Genomic DNA, 20,057 nt, shown 5'->3' with positions numbered 1-20,057 from the left:
AGGGGGCTGGTTTCATTCTGGCATCTCTGGTCAAGGAGAGAGGGGCAGGGAGATCGTGTGGCTGCCGGTCTAGGCAGGGGCCTCACAGGAGCAGCTCGTCCACACGCCTGGTGGCACCTCCCGGTGTCAGTGCCCACAGCAGCTGTGGCTCCCACACTCATCACCCCTGAGAAGCCACTCTGTGTCCAGACTCAATTTGCTGTCACTCAGCTGTGGCTGTAGACACTATTGAAGAAAATCCAATTTAGTTTCTGGAATTAGAAGACCGCCTCCCCGTGTGGTTTGAGTTACCTTCGAGTCTTGGCTACATGAGGCTCGCAGGTGGGCAAGGAGCTAATTGCATGAAGGAAGAGAGGAGAAGCAAGATTGATTTAGGAAACAGAAGTAGATGGGCCTCTCCTGGAAGAGCTGGTCCTTGCTGTCACAGTCTCCAGCTGGCCCCATCCCTGGGACTGTAGGTGAGAAGAGCATTGCAGGGCACAGGGGTGGGGATGGGGGGAGGAGAGATGAGCTGGGAGGAGCCAGGGGCCTGCTGGGATCTCAGGACAGGGTTGCACCTATGACCAGTGTAATCTGTGCAGGCACAATGTTCTCCTGCAGGCCCTGGGCTTCAGGCCTCAGTTTCTTGCCTGAGAAGTAGGGGAATGAGCCCCTGTGCCCTTCCTGCCCACTCCACATCACAGGACTTGCTCATCTCTTGCCCTGGTTTATGCCCTCTTGTTCTGAGTCACTTACATTTTCTAAAAGAATCATGGCTGCCTTTTGGTAAAAATCCAAGTAAAACATACACATAGTTAAAAATGAAGCTGAAAAGCTTATAATTAAAAGTCCCTGCTATACTCCCCATTCTGCACTGTGCAGGTAATAACCATGTTCCACCAGATGGTGTGTGCCAGGCTTATGTCTCCTTTATGGGACCAATGTCAGGACCCCAGGGCCATTCAGAGGACAGTGTCCCCAGTATCTAGGTCAAAGGGATTCTATTTCCCAGTCTATCTATAGCTTCACACTGTACCTTGGTTTTGTCCACATCGTTCTAAAACCGTGACTTCTTCCAACGTTACTTTTGTTTTCCTGGAGTTTCTCGTTGCCTTTGTTTTTTTTTTCTTATTGGGGAAATAAGCTCATGCTGTCTTTACCAGTCCCTAAGATTCTCCCAGCTCCTTTCCCATCCACTCTGTTGCTTTTCAAAGCCATTGATGGGTGGGCCACCTCCCAGAGCTGCTGATAATCCTAGCTATCCTTGGTTCCTGGTGAAGACCCCTCCTCATTCAATGGTTTAGATGACCTGGGTTCTTGCGGAGGTGGGGCCTACCCATCCTCTGAGGCCCTGGCCTCATCCTGCTCCTTCTGCCTTGGGGCCACAGGTACCCAGTGATCCTGTCCATCGAGAACCACTGCAGTGTCATCCAGCAGAAGAAAATGGCCCAGTATCTGACCGACATCCTTGGGGACAAGCTGGACCTGTCATCAGTGAGCAGTGAAGATGCCACCACACTCCCCTCTCCACAGATGCTCAAGGGCAAGATCCTCGTGAAGGTGAGTGACCCCCTGCCCTCCTGGGACCAGCTCACACAGAGTCTCGGGCCTGCGGCAGTGCCCTGCTCCAGACAGGCAGGGGCATCATGCCATCTGTGGGCATATCTGGGGGGCTGAGGGCTGGCCATGCTCCTGACCTGGCCTCCATTTCCCCATGGTGGTCACTCTGGCTCAGGACCTCCTCTTGCACATCCAGGCCTTTCCCTTCATGCTGCTGCAGCCACAGGGAACTGGCCAGTCTGGCCCCTGCCCTATGGCTGAGATTCCAAAACTGAGCTTGAGAAAAGGCCCCTCTCCTTGGCCAGCGGCTCTTTGTGGGTGCCAGGTACTGGCTTCCCAGCATTTTCTCCAGGGCCCCTCCCATCGTGTACCTCCTCCCCCAGGGGAAGAAGCTCCCAGCCAACATCAGCGAGGATGCGGAGGAAGGCGAGGTGTCTGATGAGGACAGCGCTGATGAGATTGACGATGACTGCAAGCTCCTCAATGGGGATGTGAGTCGGGCTGGGGGTGGGGGGGCAGGTGGAGCCTGCAGTTCCCAAGAACAGCTGTCCGTCCTTGCTGTTGGGGTGAGTTAGAAAGGGAGGCATCCAGGAGAGAGGGACATTGGGGCAGATTTGCACAGCGGCCCAGGGCCTGGGGGGTCCTCCCTGCCCACCCACCCCTCTGCATGACAGCTGCAGGCCTGCCTCTTCCCAGTTTCAGCTCCCACATTTGAGCTGACTCTTGGGGTACCATCCACTCCCCCTGCCCTGTCCTCTTGGCCCCTCAGTAAGTGGGGGCAGCACTGGGGGCCGGATCCCACGCCAGACTCCACCCCATTCCCACAAGCACCTGGCCCACCCAGGCCCTGGCACAGGATTTCCCAACTTCCTGCCCTTTTCCTCACCAAGTCTGGCTGGACGCTGGGTGGCTGGTAGTCCTGCCCAGCCACCCCCGTGGCCAGTGCTGGCCTCATCTCCAAGCAGTGCCATCTCTAAGGTCAACTCTGATGTGGGGGTCCCACCAGCAGTCACCTCCACAGAGTGCTGTCACTGTGTCCCCGCCAGGGCTGGGGCGGGGGGCTGCAGAGTCAGGAGGGTCCTGTGAGGTGTTGGGCTCAGGGGCGCCGGTCTCCTCTCCTCTGGACACTGCTCTGGGGCCGCTGCTGCGAGGCAGAGAAGGCGGTTGCTTCCAGAGGGGCCATGCATGGGGAGATAATTGTGCAGCGTGCTCCTGGCCATGCGGCCAACCATTTTAGAAACTCCTGAGGCAGCAGCACTCTTCCTGCCTGGGGTGTGCGGCACACGCCTCTGTGTGGCCACGTGATGACAAAGGCAGCTCCACGGTGCTCCTGGCTTTGTGCCCACTCCAACCTGGCACCAGAGGCATCTGACACCCAAGTCCCAGACCCTGCCCTCAAGGATTCCAAGTTCATCAGGGGCACCCGAGGGGCTGCACTGGCAGGGAAGGGCGTCCAACCCAGCTCAGAGGCTGCCCTGAAGTCTGCCCCTGGCCCTGCCATCTCCTGAGGCACATGGCGGCCAGTGGTGGGACTCCAGACCCTGTGCTGCCTGCTGGCGCACTGACCTCCCAGGCCACAGGGCCAGAAGCCGCACAGGCTCTGCTGGGGGCCCCTGGGCAGCCTCGTGCTGCTGGAGGAGTCAAGTGGGCCTGCGTTCCCGTTCTGCCTGTGGCTGCCTGCAGGCCCTGAGGTGAATCACACGCCTTCCCTGAGCCTGGGGTGGGCAGAATGCTGTGACTCGGGGGTTGTCATTGCCACTGCTCGCAGGGCTGGGGACAGAGGCCAACAGGCCGACCTCTGGCTCCTGCAGGCATCCACCAATCGAAAGCATGTAGAAAACATTGCTAAGAGGAAACTGGATTCTCTCATCAAGGAGTCGAAGATTCGGGACTGTGAGGACCCCAACGACTTCTCCGTCTCCACACTGTCCCCATCTGGAAAACTCGGACGCAAGGTAGAGGCCAAAAAGGTGACACCCCTGATGCCGACAGGACCCCCCGACAGCCAGCCTGTGGGCCAGCCAGGGCCCCCGAACGTATGGTCTGTGCGCACTCACACCTGTGCACACACAAATCTGCACACAAGCATACCTCTGTACACACCTCTGCACACACACCTGCATGATCCATACCCACCTACCAGCGGGGTCTCAAAGCCCAGCCAGTCGTGGGAGCTGCCCAGCTGGGGGGACGTGACTGCCTTCCCTGCCCAGCGCCCCCGCCTAGAGCTGCCTGTGGCCACGTGGGGAAGTTTCCACGTGGAGCGAATGGCCCTCGGGGGCTGGCATGGTAGACACAATGGAGTGTGTGTGAGGTGAGAGATGACAGGCAGGGTGGGCTGGGTCCTGCAGTCACAGAGCCTCCTTGCAGACCTCGAAGGAGCCATGAGCTGTGGCCGGTGGATCCCGCAGTCCTGCTGTGGGTGGGGCCAAGTGGGGAGTGTGGGTGAGCCCTACAGACCCTCCACAGGGTGACAGTGCTGGTGGCTGCCCATGCTGGGGACACGGTCTCCTGGTGCCTGGAGAGCCCTACCGTGCCCTGTGGCACCGGCTCGTTCTGCCTGTCCCTGCAGGGACCTTGCTGTTTTCCTAACCCTTGGGGAGGGTGGGAAGGTGACTTCTCCCTGGCCAAGTGGGGGTGCTGTGTCCCCTTCCAGGACCAGTATTTTTAGACTCAGGTGTTTGCGTTTCCGCCCACGGGTCTCGGAGCACTCGGCACAGCTGACACCGCAGGAGAGCTCGAGGAACATGCCCTGTGCAGGTGGCTCTCGCGGGGCCCGAGCTGAGAGGCGCTCCTTTATTTTTATCCCAAGGTGTCTAGGTGGGGGAGAGTGGCCATCTGTGGCTCTGCTGGACAGCCAGCTGGGCCTGTGCAAAACCTGGAGATGCATCTGCGGGTCCAGGAGAGTGGTCCCCTGCAGACCTCATGTCTGAGCGGCTGCTGGGGGTTCTGTGCTCAGGGAAGGCTTCCTGCAGGAGGAGGAGGGGCTCAGGCACAGCCACTAAGGTTGGGGGAGGAGCGGGAATCCCGCCCTGATGAGATGCACTCCTTGCCTGGTGCGGACACACACCCCAGAAGGGTCCCAGAGTCTTTGGTACAGGCGAGGGGCGGAGCTGATCCCAAGGCCAGGCTGGGACGCATTCAGCCCTGGAGCTCACTGGGGGGTGTGGCCCAGGTAAAGGGGGTGTCTGTGCGCTGGGGGTCGTGGGGATGGCAAATTCCACTGAGGGACACTTGTGCCTCTCTGTCCCCCTGGGCTAGCCGGTGTCCCCTCTGCTCATGAACCTTGAGGACGTGTGGCCTCTACTCACGGGTCCCCGAGGCCCGGGGGCAGCAGGAACGGGTATCTTGGGGAGAGAAGCCGGATGGGTAAGGAGGGGACCCACCGCCAGAGAGCTGGGCACAACCCAGTGAGTGCTTGTGCTGCCAACAGCCTCGCCCCATGAGGACCCTTCCCTGAGCACCCCCTCGGGGCCCAGCACCCAGCCTCCCTGACAGAGGCAGGGCTGGGGGGCCTGCTGCTGGCTGAGACCCTCCACCACCATCCAGGCCTCCTCGCCTGGGCCTTCTGCTGCCCGCAGCCCCTTGGAGCATGGTTGGATCTTGCTGTCTCCTCTGTTTGGGAGTCCCAGGGGTGACAGCGGGTCTGGCCATGCAGCACGGGCTGTGTCTGGCCGTCCGTCTCCTGGGTCAGCGTGTGCCTCTCCTCGGTCATGCCTGGATTTACAGTCGCTCGTGGCTCTGGGTCACTGCAGCATTTTGGGGATGTTTAAGGAGCTGTGAAGTGTGGAGGCCCCGACTGGCTCCAGGCGCACTGTGAATCTGGCTCCTGGCGCACTGTGAATCTGGCTCCTAGTGCCTCTCCCGGGAGCCGTGGCATCAATAAATTAAGAGGAAATCGGGGCTGGCTTTTCTGGAGGTGGAGAGAGACGAGTATGTCTGAGAGCCATGTGGACCCGGACAACCTGGGAGCCTCCTGCTGCGGTGCACGCGGGGCCTCGGGCTCCGGCCAGTGCAGCCTGGTGACGGGAAGGCCCCTTGGCCACTCTGGGCCGTGGGAAGGGCCGTCCAATCCCATCCTGGCTCCCTCTGAGGGTGAAGGAGGAGCAGGGCAGACCTCTGGGCGATGGTACCCAGAGCACGGGGAGGGTGGCGGGAGCTCCCCGGCCGTGTCAAGAGGACTGAGAGGCCCGTCTGGCATGGGGCCTGCGGACACGATGTGCCCTGATTTCCAATGCGTCCAGTGAGGCAGTGTCCAGGCAGGCACAGGTCCAGGCTGGGGAGAGCGGGGAGCAGTCAGAGCGGTTTGCTGTGGCGTGGCTGAGCGCCGAGTGTCTGTGGTCGTGAGAGCTGCAGTAGCCTCTTTGCAGCAGTGTGGGAGCATCCGGGGGTGTGGGAAGGTGTGTGTGCAGGGGTGGGTGATGTGTCCGCTTCTGGCGGAAGCCCCTCTCTAACAGGGACCCCTGCTGCAGGCCCACTGCTTCGCTGTGTTTCAAAGAAAGTAGCCCCCACCCTTGGTGGGGGCAGGATGTGGTATGGGAGCCCCTCCTGAGCACAGCTGGGCCATGTTTTGGAGCTGTCTGTGGAAGGGGCTGCAGGGGTCAGGTGGTGGCACAGGCTCTGCTGGTTCCATTGGGAATGAGCTTTGGGATGAATGAGCAGTTTGTGATGCTGCCCTGGGTTTGGCGGGGGGCAGGTAGGGGAGCCCCGGATGTGTCTGCTGCTTATACAGTGGTAGGAAGGCTCACAGTGGCTTCCTGGGGTTCCCCAGCTCAGAACCCGCCTCAGGGAGCGCCCACCTGGAGCTGTTTGTCTGATTAGGTGATACCTGCGCACTGCGGGAACAGGTCAGGGCAGCAGGGCTGCGGAACGCTAGTAAAAGTGTTGCGCAAGCAGGCCTGGCCGAGCAATATTCCAGGCACACAAATGCAGTTATTATGTAGTCACCACTGGTGGGGAAAAAAGATTCAGAACTTAATGAGTATAAAACAACACATGAGAGATGCTGAGGCAGGTGTGAGCGAATGTTTCCACTGGGGCCTGCCTTTCAGGCCGCTTCTCCTCGGCAGCTGCCTCTGCCCCAGGGTGGACTGGGAACGGCGGCCATGGGGGCTCCCCAACCTGTCCCCGCCCTGCCCTCCTCTCCCATCTGCCTTACTCCAGAGCTGGCTCAAGCCCACCTCTTCCAGGAAGGCCTTCTGGGGCCACCAGGGAGCTGTCCCGGCCTCCCTGCCTGGTTCAAGGCTGGGCTCACCTTGTCCCTGTCTCTCCTTTGGACTCAGAGCAAGGCTGAAGAGGACGTGGAGTCTGGGGAGGATGCCGGGGCCAGCAGACGCAATGGCCGCCTCGTCGTGGGAAGCTTCTCCAGGCGCAAGGTCCGGCGCAGCTCCCAGGCCAGGGTCCCGGTCTGGGCCCAGCGTCCTCCCTGCTCCCAGTGCCCCAGTGGGCCCTGCCCCAGCCAGAGCAGATGGGGGTCTTCTCCAGCCCCCAGGGTTCCCAGCCTGGCTCGCAGGATCCCCTCTGAGTCAGGCTGAGCTATCGGCTGCAGGTGCCAGGGACTGGGCCAGAAGCCTGGGCTCGGAGCTGTTGGGAACAGGTGCCTTGCTGGCTCACATCCCTTCTCTGGCCCACGCTGGCCCTCGCCCCAAGCTCAGGTGCCTTGTGGCTGCCCTGAGAGTCTGCCAGAGCCCAGATCGAGAGGGCACCGAGGAGGCTTTGGCAGGCCCAGCCAGGCAGGATGGACACGGGAGGCTGCGTGGGCCGCTGGGGACCCCGGAGGACAGGCCCTCCCCAACCCCCCAGCCTTCGCCAAGGCCTGGCCCGGGCCAGGGGCCCTACAGCTCACACCTCTGCCCCCCGCACAGAAGAAGGGCAGCAAGCTGAAGAAGGCGGCCAGCGTGGAGGAGGGAGATGAGGGTCAGGACTCCCCGGGAGGCCAGAGCCGAGGGTACGTGCCCTGCCCCATGGGGAGGCCCTGCACACTCCTGGGAGCCTGGCCCAGCTGGGCCCTTCTCTGCGGTGACCCCACCAGGACCGTCCCTGAGCAGGGCAGGTCCCACCCCCTTCTTGGCCCCTGGAAGCAGTGGGAAGTGGTGGGGAGTGTGGCGTGCAGGGCAGGCTGGTGGCTGCGGGCAGTGGGGGCAGGGGCGGCTGAGCAGGTGGTTGGAGGGCCCAGGTCCCCACGGGCCTGGATGCTGCTGGGCTGTCGGCTCTCAGTCCTCGCCGCCTCCTCCTATGAGGCCCCCAGCCTCATGCCCTCCCCAGGGGGCATCAAATGCCTGCCATGAAGTGGCCCCCCCACTTCCCGCCCAGTCAGGCTGAATTCAAGGTCCAGGCCCCCGTGTCTGAGGCCTCCCTCAGCACTGTCTGGGGTCTCTTCGGGGTCTCAAACCTACAGGCCCAGAAGGAGCTCCCGCCCCTCCTGGACCCTGGGCTCCCCCGTGCTGCCCACTCCCTCCTATTGCCGTCTCCCCTTACTTCCGTCCCCCAATGGTTCCTCCACGCCCCTCGCCTGGGCACAGCCCCCTCCTGTCCCGTCCCGTCCCACATGCCAGCCGGGCTCTGCCCTTAGCACACATCTGATCCACATGTGTTGCTGCCACCTGAGCGACACGGAGGCCCCCTTGGACCCCGGCCTCCTCTCCACATAGTGATTCTAGGCCAGACCCAGGCCCCGACCCCAGCTCTCCCCTGAAGAGAGAGAACCTTCCAGAAGCCCCCACACCTGCCACGCTTGGCAGGCCACATCATCCTCCACCGCACACAGTACCTGGGGCCTTTGCACCTGCTGGTAGCTCCGAGCCAGCCCACATCCTGCCCGGCACTCAGGTTTCCGCAGCCCGTGGCCCAGTCTGGCGTCCGTCTCTGAGGGTTCAGGGCCTGCTGTGTGAATTAATGAACCTGCCTGAGCCCTGGAGCCCGTCTCACGGAGCTGGGTGCCAGGCTGGCCCTGGATGGGAGGGGTTCTGACCCCCTGCACCTGCCACAGGGCGACCCGGCAGAAGAAGACCATGAAGCTGTCCCGGGCCCTCTCTGACCTGGTGAAGTACACCAAGTCCGTGGCCACCCACAACATAGAGATGGAGGGTGAGCGGCTCGGGGACCTGGGCCCACGGGCGGAGGCCTCCCTGTCCCCCAACCCTGCTATGCTGCTGGGCGCCAGGCGAGGTCGAGGACTCGCAGTCTGATGCCTGGTCACCCATGCCACAGCAGCGTCCAGCTGGCAGGTGTCGTCCTTCAGCGAGACCAAGGCCCACCAGATTCTGCAGCAGAAGCCAGCGCAGTACCTGCGCTTCAACCAGCACCAGCTCTCCCGCATCTACCCCTCCTCCTACCGCGTGGACTCCAGCAACTACAACCCGCAGCCCTTCTGGAACGCCGGCTGCCAAATGGGTGGGTGTGGGCATGGTGTGCTGGGTGTGGTGGGGAGGGCTCGGCTCAGACGGTCCCTGAAGCCCAAGGGGTGAGGACCCACTGGGGCCTCGGTTCTGTCCTGGGCTCTATTGCCCTTGGAGCCTCCACACCTTTGTGGCACGCTGCTGACACCAGGCTGCCACTGACACCAGGCTAGCACTGGGCCAGGGTCCTTCAGGCCTTGGGAGGATGTGGGAGCGATGGTGCAGGCCTGTCCACGTACCCCCAGGGATACCTGCCTGCGAGGCTGGCTGCGCCAGCTCCGGGGACATCCCTCCAGGATGTGCTGGCCTCAGTCCTGCACAGGTGCGAAACTTGGAGTCCCATTCATATTGGGTGAACGAGGGGCAGATGGCAGATCCACAGCAGCTGTGCAGGGGAGGCTAGCGTGTGGTGGTGGGTGGGCGGGGCACACACCTGGAAGGTCAGATGCTGACCAGGGCAGCCTTGTGTCCCCCTCACAGTTGCCCTGAACTACCAGTCAGAGGGGCGGATGCTGCAGCTGAACCGAGCCAAGTTCAGCGCCAACGGTGGCTGCGGCTACGTACTCAAGCCTGGGTGCATGTGCCAGGGTGAGGCGCTCGGACGCTCAGGGCTCGGATGCTCAGGGCTCAGATGGGCCTCCTGGGTGTTCCCAGAACAGAGATCGGAGCCCCACAGGCTAGCAAGGGGTTGGGGGCGGCTTTGGCAGAGTCCCTTGGAAGGTCAGGTTGGGACAAAGCTCCCAGGATGCTGGAGAGGTGGGTGGGGGAACCCTCCTTGCTAGCATTGCAAAGAAGGGCCCAGTTCCACCAGGAATCCAGGGATGGAGAACTGGGGAGCCTGGGCCCCACATGAGATTCATGGCAGGACTTGTCTGAGGGGCCCCAGTGCCAGCGACCCAGCCCCCTGTGCCTGGTCCCTCTGTGGGTCTCAGGACCTGGGTCTGGGCTGGGTGTTTGGAGGAACCTCCTCCCGGCTCTCAGACACCTCTGTTTTGTCTGCTGTGGATGACTTCCAGCTTGGTCCCCCTGTGGCCCTGGCAGGAGTTATCACCATGGGAGAGGGCAGGACAGAGGCTGGGCGAGCAGGCCTCCCGCTGGACCAGGCTACTACTGCTGTGGACCAGCTGCTTGCACCTCTGCCCTTGGCTTGCCCTCCTCGGAGTTCTCAGCCTGAACTCAGCCCCTAGGGCCCTGGGGGCACTGTCACCAGAGACCCCACCCCTCATACCCCCAGGGACCTAGACCCACCCCCGGAAGCCATGTGACCTCCTCGGCTCAGCCGTGGGAGGCACGGGCTCTGTCCCACGTGCTGCGGTGGCCATAAAGGTGATCCATACTGGGCCAGGTGCACCTGCCCCCCGAGGTGCCCCCCTGGACCACTGCCTCCCTCCCTCCACCTGGCACCGGCTCCAGTCTCCTATGTGGGGGCCGAGAGGGGGCTGTTGGCAGCCATGCCCCAGCAAGTAGGGGGCTTGCTGAGGGCTGGGCCACTGACCACCTGCCCGGCATCCCCTCAGGCGTGTTCAACCCCAACTCGGAGGACCCCCTGCCCGGGCAGCTCAAGAAGCAGCTGGTGCTCCGGATCATCAGTGGCCAACAGCTTCCGAAGCCGCGCGACTCCATGCTGGGGGACCGCGGGGAGGTGGGGGCCAGCCCCGCACAGGCAGGTGGGGTGGGAGTCGGGGGCGGGCCGGGCATCACGATGGACCCCGATGCCACCCCCACTCCTGTGTCGCAGATCATCGACCCCTTTGTGGAGGTGGAGATCATCGGGCTCCCCGTGGACTGTAGCCGGGAGCAGACCCGCGTGGTGGACGACAACGGTGAGGCTTGGCAGTGGCTCCGTCACACCTGTGATGGAAGTCTGAGGGGGGAGGGTTGGGGCTACCTGGTGTGCCCGGGTGCTCTGCCCAGGCCTCCCTCGGTGACAGTCCTGGGCGCCGCGCCCCTCTGGGTGGGCAGTCCCAGAAGCGGCACCGGGAATGGCACTGGGAGTGGTGTGTGCCGGGGGCTCCAGGCTGGAGCGGTGCTGGGCCGGGCCCTCCCCATGGGACACTCCTCCTGGCGCTGCTTCCCCAGGGTTCAACCCCACCTGGGAGGAGACCCTGGTGTTCACGGTGCACATGCCGGAGATCGCGCTGGTCCGCTTCCTCATCTGGGACCACGATCCCATCGGGCGTGACTTCATTGGCCAGAGGACGCTGGCCTTCAGCAGCATGATGCCAGGTGGGCAGGGGTGGACATGGTGCCTCCCACACTGGCCGAGGGGCCCAGGGCAGGGCAGGCACTCTTTCCCCTGCGAGTCAGTGCCTGTGTGGGTGGGCCTGCACCTGGCACCAAAGACACAGGAGCTGAGGACGGAAGGAGAGCCGGCCTGGAGCTCTGTGGGTCAGACAGGGACACAGCCTGTGTGGGAGAGGTCACCCCCAGGAAGAGGGCTGAGGACAGGACGACAGCCAGCCTGGGGATCTGCGGGTCAGGCAGGGGCACAGCCTGTGGGGGAGGGGCCAGGAAGAGGTCCCTGCAGGCTGGTGCAATGCCAGTGGGCTTCCTGGAGGAGGTGGTGTAGTGCTGGGCCCACAGGAGGCAGAGGCCCCAGGCCTGGGCTTGTTGGCTGTATCTGGGGTCTTGGGACCTTTAAGTAGAGTGGGGGGCAGAGCGGGTGGGGGCCCTGGGAGGCTGTGACCTCATGACCCCGCTGACCCACACTGCTCCAGGCTACAGGCACGTGTACCTGGAGGGGATGGAAGAGGCCTCCATCTTTGTACATGTGGCTGTCAGTGACGTCAGCGGTAAGGTGAGTGTCACCCTCTGCCACCGGCCATCATGGGGGGGGCCACACCAGCCCCTTGTCCCATGCCCCCCCATGTGTCCCCAGTGCTGGGTCCTGAACTCAGGCAGTGAGGGCTAGGGTCCCCTCCCCGGGCCTCTGCTCCTCTATCTCAACAGGGGCTGCTGTGGGGGCCTGGCTCCTGAGCCACCAGTGCCCACCTCTGATCTCAGGGATGGCTGTGGGCATCTCGGGCAGGACAGGTCTCGAGTGCTCTGGGCCTTGCCCCGCCCTGTGTCACCCATGCCTGTCTCAGACTCTTGGGGGCCTCGCAGCCTCCACCCCCACAGTGCTGCCATCTGGCTTCTCAGCAAGGACCGAGTGATGCCCCTCTCCCCTCTCCTACCCCCCACCCCTCTTACTTCCTGGTGTCACGTGGAAGGCAGCTGCCCAGGTTTGCCTGTGACTCCACACCCAGCATGTCTGTCCCCTACCCCAGGTCAGGGTGGGGCCTCGGCTTCCACAGGAAGGGGTCTTGGTGCCAACCCTGTTGCCCTGGCTTTGAGCTGGGGCCCAGTGCCTTCTGGGTCCTGCTGGCTGCAGCTGGCCCTCGGGGAACCCCGCACACACAGCACGAGGGGCCTGCCCAGGCCCAGTGCTGACTCTCTCCTGCCATGCTCTCGGGCCCAGAGGTGCCATCCAGCCCCTGCCGTCTATCCACCCATCTGTTCCTCGTCCCCCAGGCCGCGGGGCTCCCCACGCCACTGCTGTGGCCGCCTCACCTGCTCCCTCTGTCTCTTTGGTCTTGCAGTTGGCTTCTCTATGGCCACAGTCTACTTTTAGAAGCGCAGCTCTGTTAGGAGCCTTGAAGGTACCCGGTGCGCGGGACAGTGTGGCCCGCTGCACCTGCATGCCAGGCCGCACCCCATTAGCATCCGTGATTCCTGGTAGCATTTGGAGACTGTCGCTCATGTGACGTGGATCATGACATGGCTCCGGGGGCCCTGGCCATCCCCAGCCATAGTGGCATTTACGAGGCAGATCCAGGGTTCAGCTGGGTGGCCGCCTTCTCACTGGCCTCCCCTCTCCTCCCCTCCCTCAGTCCTCCCTCCCCTCCCTCAGCCCCTTCCCTGGCGGGGAGCCCGCTGGAGCCCCCGCTGTGCCCTCCTAATCCCCCTCCTTCTCTCTCCTGCCCCCATCTCGGACCCTCAGGCTGTTGGTTCTGAGTTCCCCTCCCGCTCCCTCCCTGTCCTTGCCAACCATGCCCAGTGCCTGGGATGAGGGCACCCCTGAGGCCGGTGCTCCGAGCCAGAATCCCGGATCTGCTTCTAAATGGCTTCCCAGCCACGGACCAAATGCGTAGATTTGGGATCTTGAATCAGGAAGCTGATTCAAGTGCTGGCCATCTGAACGCATCTGCCCAGAGGCGCCCCTGCGGGGGGGTGACCCACCTGCTGGGCCTGGGCCACTCTCTGCACGAGCACGGCTCGTCATGGGGGCGCAGTGGGTGCTGCCGGTCTCGGGGGCATCTGGCATGTGAGGGCCCCTCTGGCCTCTGCGCCCTGGAGATGCGGCTGCCTCCCTCTCAGCAGCTGTTCTGCTCAGGCAGGGACCTCCTGGGCCCAGCTGTCCAGGAAGATTGGCTGTGGCCAGGTGCTGGTGGGCTGGGAGCCTGAGCCCATCTTGGCAGGGTTCAGGGGGCAGCAAGCCAGCTGTGGGCCTTGGGGGCTCACACGACTGGAGGGCAGGGCAAGACCAGAAAAGGCTGCCTGGGGGAATTCAGGAAGGCTTCCTGGAAGAGGTGGTACTTCCTAGGGCAGGAGTATCACCATGGGAGTGGGCGGGACAGGGGCTGGGCAAGTGGGCCTCCCGCTGCACCTGACTACTCCTGCTGTGGACCAGCTACTCCTGCCTGAGGGTGGGGCGCACACAACCAGGGAGTGCCACACCAGTGTCCCCTGCCAGCGCCGGGGGCTGCGGGCCTCTGAGCAGGTGCAGGCTGTGGTGGGCCAGGCTGGGACTCGAGGTCTCTCCTCCGGAGGGAAGGACCTTCTCTCCATGCCCCTCACGGGCCCCACATGCCCGGGACAGCTCGGGCGAGGGCAGTTTCTGCCGGAAGGGTGGGGTGGGCCATCTGTACTTAGATCTGTAGCAGCCACTGTCCCAGGCAGAGCTGCCCTAGGGACCCTGCTCCTGAAGGCCCTGGTGTGTCCACACGCCCCCAGCCTGAGGTGGCCTGGTCCCTCGGACTGAGACACGCACGGCACGTCCGTGGCACAGTCTGGAGAGCTGGCCCCAGGGGTGCAGGTGCAGCTGGGCTGGGACCCCTGGCAACAGCTATGTGGGCTCCTTCTCTTGTAGGTCAAGCAGGCTCTGGGCCTAAAAGGCCTCTTCCTCCGAGGCCCAAAGCCCGGCTCACTGGACAGTCATGCTGCTGGGCGGCCCCTGGCCCGGCCCTCCGTTAGCCAGCGGCTCCTGCGGCGCACGGCCAGCGCCCCGACCAAGAGCCAGAAGCCAGGCCGCAAGGGCTTCCCGGAGCTGGTCCTGGGCGCACAGGACGCAGGCTCCAAGGGGGTGGCAGACGACGTGGTGCCCCCCGGGCCCGGACCTGCTCCGGAAGCCCCAGCCCAGGAGGGGCCCGGCAGCGGCAGCCCCCGAGGTAAGGCGCCGGCTGCGGTGGCAGAGAAGAGCCCTGTGCGAGTGCGGCCCCCGCGTGTCCTGGATGGCCCCGGGCCTGCTGGGGTGGCCGCCACATGCACAAAGTGTGTGGTGGGATCCTGCGCCGGCGTGAACACCGAGGGCCTGCAGAGGGAGCGGCCACCCAGCCCGGGGCCTGCGAGCAGGCAGGCAGCCATTCGCCAGCAGCCCCGGGCCTGGGCTGACTCGCTGGGGGCCCCCTGCTATGGCCTGGACCCTCAAGCTATCCCGGGGAGAAGCAGAGAGGCCCCCAACGGTCCCGGGGCCTGGAGGCAGGGTCCAGGCGGTGGCGGCTCCATGTCCTCGGACTCCAGCAGCCCAGACAGCCCAGGCATCCCCGAAAGGTCCCCCCGCTGGCCTGAGGGTGCCTGCAGGCAACCGGGGGCCCTGCAGGGAGAAATGAGTGCCTTGTTTGCTCAAAAGCTGGAGGAGATCAGGAGTAAATCCCCCATGTTCTCCGCCGGTAAGCCCCTCTTGCCCCGCGTGGTCCTCCCGCACACCCCTGGCATGGCTGGGCCCTGGGTCACCTGCTGCTGCTGCTGCTTCGTGGACGGCGTCGCCTCGTGTGCTCGTGCTCGTGGCTCTGTCTCCGTGGCACTGTCTCCGTGGCACTCTGCTCCCTTGGCTTGCCTGTGGCCCATAGCCCCAGCCCTCCTGTCTGACCCTGAGGCCCTGGGACTTGGGTGGAGCTGGTTTGAGGCCCGACAGGCTGGGAAGAATCAGCTGCTCTTGCTGAGGGTCCGGGGCCGGGACTATGGCCTGACATGCTGGGCCCCTCCGGCTGAGCGCTTCCCCAAACTCACCTCCTGGGCGGCTGGCAACCTGCATGGCCCCTGATGCCTTTCCTGGGACTGGGGGCCACATCCCATCCCATTCCCACCTCCCTCTAGGGCAGGCTCTGGGGGTCCCTACTGGGAAGTCTGATGTGGGCAGGCAGTGCAGCTGCTGGGCGTCTCCTGCGCCCCCAGGATGCCTGGAGCCTGCCGAGTACTGCGTGGAGTAGATTCCCTGGGCCCCGGGGCTTCGCTGCTTTGGGCTGAAGCGCCCCACTAGGAGGATGTCTCCTTAGCCTGGAGGGAGGGATATACACGGAGCCCTCCCCACACCACCCTGCCCCTCCAGACCCCCCTGACCGAGCTTTCCTTTCTGCCCCCACCCACGCTGCCTCCGTAGTTAGGAACTGAGAGCGGCGAGTGACAGGTAACGGGGCCCAGCCCTGGTGTCCCGTACTGTCCCAGCCCAAGGAGGGCCCCGTGTGCGGCACAGGGCGTGCACTGGGCCCCAGCAGCAGCAGGGTGGGGACACTGAGTGTGCCGCCACGCCCGGGGGATGCCTCGGGGTGGGAGCTGGGCCTGGCGACCCTCGGCACAGGGCACCGGGGACACCACCCTGATCCAACTCCTCTCCGCCTCTCTCCCTGCCTCCCTCTCTTTCCCTCTTCTGCTTCTCCCTCTGGCTCTCTCTCTCTCTGACTCCTCCACCTCCCCACAGACACCCGCCCCCTCTCCACGCAGCGGCCGCTCCCCGCACTGTGCAGCCTGGAAACCATTGCTGAGGAGCCCGCCCCAGGCCCTGGCCCCCCGCCACTAGCGGCCGTCCCCACCAGCTCTTCTCAGGGACGGCCCCCATACCTCACAGGACCCGGAGCCAATGTGGCAAGCCCCCCAGAAGACACCGAGGAACCCCGAGACAGTGGGCCTCGGCCGTGCAACGGCAAGGGCCCCGGTGGGGCATACGAGGGGGCTCCTGGCAGCCAGACGGACGGCAGGAGCCAGCCCCGGACCCCGGGCCACCTGCCCGTGATTAGAAGGGTGAAGAGTGAGGGGCAGGTGCCCACGGAGCCCCTGGGAGGATGGCGGCCCCTGGCCAGTCCCTTCCCAGCCCCTGCTGTGTACTCCGACGCCACGGGCAGTGACCGGCTGTGGCAGCGGCTGGAGCCATGTGGCCCCCGAGACAGCATTTCCTCCTCCTCCAGCATGTCATCCAGTGACACTGTCATTGACCTCTCCCTGCCCAGCCTGGGCCTGGGCCGCAGCCGTGAGAGCCTCGCAGGAGCCCACATGGGACGCCTGCCTCCCAGGCCCCACTCGGCTTCAGCCGCCCGCCCAGACCTGCCACCTGTGACCAAGAGCAAATCCAACCCCAACCTGCGGGCTACGGGTCAGCGGCCTCCCATGCCTGATGAACTGCGGCCCAGGCCCCTGGCCCCACGGATGCCTGGCCTCCCTCTCCGGCCTCCCTGGGGCTGCCTTTCCCTGGTGGGCCTGCAGGACTGCCCAGTGGCTGCCAAGTCCAAGAGCCTGGGGGACCTCACTGCTGATGACTTTGCCCCTAGCTTTGAGGGCGGCTCCCGCAGCCTTAGCCACAGCCTGGGCCTCCCGGGAGGGACACGGCGGGTGTCGGGGCCGGGGGTGAGACGGGACGCCCTGACAGAGCAGCTGCGCTGGCTCACAGTCTTCCAGCAGGCAGGAGACATCACGTCACCCACCAGCCTGGGCCCGGCTGGGGAGGGGGTGGCAGGGGGTCCTGGTTTTCTGCGGCGCTCCTCCTCCCGCAGCCAGAGCCGCGTGCGTGCCATTGCCAGCCGGGCCCGCCAGGCCCAGGAGCGGCAGCAGAGACTGCAGGGCCTGGGACGGCAGGGACCCCCAGAAGAGGAGCGGGGCACCCCCGAGGGCGCCTGCTCCGTGGGCCACGAGGGCAGTGTGGATGCGCCAGCACCCTCCAAGGGAGCCCCGGGGCCAGCATCCGCGGCCGCTGAAACCCTGGTCCTGCTCCGCCTCTGACCCTGTCAGTGGTGGGAACCTGGGCGGCTCTGGAGGCCCAGGGCAGGGGTGGGCGTGTTGTGTTTGCTCAGGAAACAGGGCAGCCAGGCCCCCAAAACTGTGTGTCCCTGGCTGCCCTGTGTCCCCTCGGCCCCTGCCCCCCTCCTGCCCCGCTCCCAGGGAGGAAAGGCTAAAGCTGCTGGCCCGGGGCCCACAGGAGGGGCTTCGAGGCTGGCCCCGCCAGGCAGTCTTCCCAGCGTTTTAGGATCTATACATAGAGAAATATTTAAATTTTTAGAAGCAAAACTTATACGACATTAAAATGATACCAAATCCCTTTCCATTTTTACTTGGTTTTTCGCTCCGGGTGTGTGTGGTGTGCATCTGTGCGCACCCGTCCTGAGCCTGCCCTGGGAGGCGCGGCTGACCTGGCCACGGCACAGGCTGGGGTGCTTGTGAGGCACCAGGGCTGCTCAGGACGCCGTCTGGGCCTCGCCCTGAAGCCTGTATCTGCCTTGCTCCAACCACGCCACCCTCTGCATCATGCCTAAGCCTCTGTCAGCTCCCAAATGTGGTTCCGATAAATGTGCTCACCAGCACGCATAGGCTTCCTGTTCGCTCAGCCTCCTGTGCCACTCATCAGGTGCCCGTCGGAGCCTGCGCCGGGCCCAAAGGACACCCCAAGAAAAGACCCGGCCCCTCCTCAGAGGGCTGAGCTGGACAGGCTCCCAGGGTAGGCTGCAAAGCCGCAGGCCCTAACCCGGAGCCACAGGCCCCCCAATCCTGGGGACTGCTCTGCCTGCAGAGCATGGTGGTTCCAGAAAGGCCCCTACCCTAGAAAAGCTGGGGTGCTGGTCGGGCCTCTGGAAGCCTGTGCTGCAGCCCGTCCTCTGCTGCCCCAACAGTGGGAGTGGGTGTGGCCCACCCTGTGGCCAGGGAAATCAGGGGATGTCCTGCCCCATGAGGCTCTGCCACCTGCCGCTGCCCAAGGGGCCTGCTGGGCGCACCACCCGGATGAGTGCTGCTCTGTCGGGGTACCCCGTCTCACCCCTGGCTGCGTTGCACCCAGGCAGGGCCCTTGGGAAGGCGGGCATGAGGCCTGGATCCTGGGGTGCTGGGGGAGCTCTAGGGGGGCTGCTCTGCCCTCACCATGTTCCTGCACTGACGGGGATCGTGGGCGGCCACGGGAACTGCTGTCACCACTTCTCCAGCTCAGCCAGGCAGGGGAGCCACTGGTGCCGCCCTTCCCCCAGCCCCACCAGGCCCCTGAGAGAGAGCCTGGCAAGACTTCGTCATCCTCGAGCCCCAGAACATTTGCGTGTGGGCAGCTGCGGCCCCACCGAGAGCAGGGGTGTGGTGAGCTGGTTGCCTGGGGCCCGGGGCAGCACCTGAGCCTGAGGATTCTCAGCTCTGGGACAGGGGACTCACAGAGCCCCCAGCAGTGACACTGACAGCAGCCCGGTGACTGAGGCCTCCTGGTGAGCCCCCAAGTGGGCTGTGGGCAGGGCAGGGCTGGGGGAGCCAGCTGGGGGTCTGCGGGAGTTGAGGGGCTGAGGGCCTGGGGCCAGATCGTGTCTTGAGGAAAGCGCCATTGAAATGGCCACATCAAGGGAACAAGGCAGAGGCCAGAGCCCTCCTACTCTGGCTGTGGCTGGGAAAGGGCAGGGAAAAGGCTGGAAAAGGGCTGGGGAAGGGCTGGGAAAAGGCTGGAAAACGGCTGGGGAAAGGCAGGGAAAAGGCTGGAAAAGGGCTGGGGAAGGGCTGGGAAAAGGCTGGGAAAAGGCTGGAAAAGGGCTGGGGAAAGGCAGGGAAAAGGCTGGAAAAGGGCTGGGGAAGGGCTGGGAAAAGGCTGGGAAAAGGCTGGAAAAGGGCTGGAGTCACAGAGGCTGGGGTTGCCCGGAGGCACAGGGGTGCCTGGCTCATAGAGAGCCTGGGCTGGGCCCTGATGTCCTTGTCCTGGCTCTGTCCTTCCAGGCCTCTATGCATCCCCCACCTCCTCCTCCGCATCCTGTCTGGGCCAGGCTCAGGCCAAACCTCTGTAGTGGGTGCGTCCCCAGCACAGATGGACTCTCCAACCCTGGGGTCAAGCCCTGTGGGTGTCAGGCCAGGCATTCACACACCTGGGTGCCCAGAGCGGCCAGGGCACTGCTGCCACCCACCACCAGTGAGGGTGAGGCCAGTATGGGAGCAAGAGCTGGAGGGCTGAGTGGGGCCAGGGAAGGCCACAGAGATGCAGGCTGGGAGGGCTTCCCCATCAGAGAGCTGGGCCCGAGAGGGCCGGAAAGTGGTGAGGGCCCATGGGGTTCCGGGGACTGGGCCTCTGCCCTGGGGACCCACAGGAGGGAGAAGCTGGAGCCAGGGGGACAGTCAACCTCAGGACAGCCCAGCTGCGACAGGAGCCCCCTTGATGGCCGCTGCACGAGGGTTGGAACTCAGGCTCCACGCAGACTCCAAGGGCAGGTCATGAAGACATACCACAGTGGGGGCCAGAAATGGCCACTGGGCACCTCTGGGCAGGCCAGGTCTCCATGAGGGAGGGGTCTTAGCCTCTGCAGGTTCCACACCACCAAGCAAAGCTGTCTGGAAGCTGATCCATGCCACCCCACCTCCTCGGCCTAGGACAGCCTGTGCTTGGGGCTCAGTGAAGCTTCTAGATGGGGGGGACCCTAGCAGGGGTGGGGGTGGTGAGGCAAGGTAGCAGCTCAGCCTCCTCAGGGCCTGCCCAGCAGCTCAGCACCAGGAACAGCTCCCGCCACATGAAGTCAAAGCTGGGGGCCTGCAGCCAGCCCACCCCAGCAGGGCCTCCGCAAGCTCTGCGCCCTCCTGTTCTCTCTACGAGGCTGTGTGGTCTCAATCCCACGCCTGGGCTCAGGGGGAGGACCCCCAGGCGCC

General features: G+C 64.4%; 1 protein-coding gene across 7 annotated transcripts in view; it reads left to right on the top strand.

Moving 5' to 3' along the window:
• Positions 1-17,506, top strand: part of PLCH2 (phospholipase C eta 2) — a 76,198-nt gene extending 58,692 nt beyond the window's left edge. For 3 of the 7 annotated variants that reach the window (XM_063715732.1, XM_054557336.2, XM_054557324.2), the window contains 14 exons: positions 1,368-1,539; positions 1,923-2,030; positions 3,351-3,494; positions 6,822-6,914; positions 7,404-7,486; positions 8,528-8,625; positions 8,749-8,931; positions 9,417-9,524; positions 10,454-10,578; positions 10,675-10,759; positions 11,016-11,162; positions 11,654-11,733; positions 14,068-14,866; positions 15,895-17,506. In XM_063715732.1, the coding sequence (XP_063571802.1) occupies positions 1,368-1,539; positions 1,923-2,030; positions 3,351-3,494; positions 6,822-6,914; positions 7,404-7,486; positions 8,528-8,625; positions 8,749-8,931; positions 9,417-9,524; positions 10,454-10,578; positions 10,675-10,759; positions 11,016-11,162; positions 11,654-11,733; positions 14,068-14,866; positions 15,895-17,186 (3,517 nt within the window). In that variant the 3' untranslated portion in view covers positions 17,187-17,506. Of the gene's footprint in view, positions 1-1,367; positions 1,540-1,922; positions 2,031-3,350; positions 3,495-6,821; positions 6,915-7,403; positions 7,487-8,527; positions 8,626-8,748; positions 8,932-9,416; positions 9,525-10,453; positions 10,579-10,674; positions 10,760-11,015; positions 11,163-11,653; positions 11,734-14,067; positions 15,604-15,894 lie in introns of all 7 variants that reach the window. The other 4 variants (XR_010137029.1, XM_054557328.2, XM_054557334.2 and 1 more) reach the window with 4 other exon arrangements.
• The last annotated feature ends 2,551 nt before the right edge of the window (positions 17,507-20,057 follow it).

Source organism: Pongo abelii, chromosome 1 (assembly GCF_028885655.2).
Source record: "Pongo abelii isolate AG06213 chromosome 1, NHGRI_mPonAbe1-v2.0_pri, whole genome shotgun sequence".
Taxonomy (NCBI): Eukaryota; Metazoa; Chordata; class Mammalia; order Primates; family Hominidae; genus Pongo; species Pongo abelii.
The sequence above is the reverse complement of the archived record's forward strand: the minus strand, read 5'-3'. Positions and strand labels throughout refer to the sequence as shown.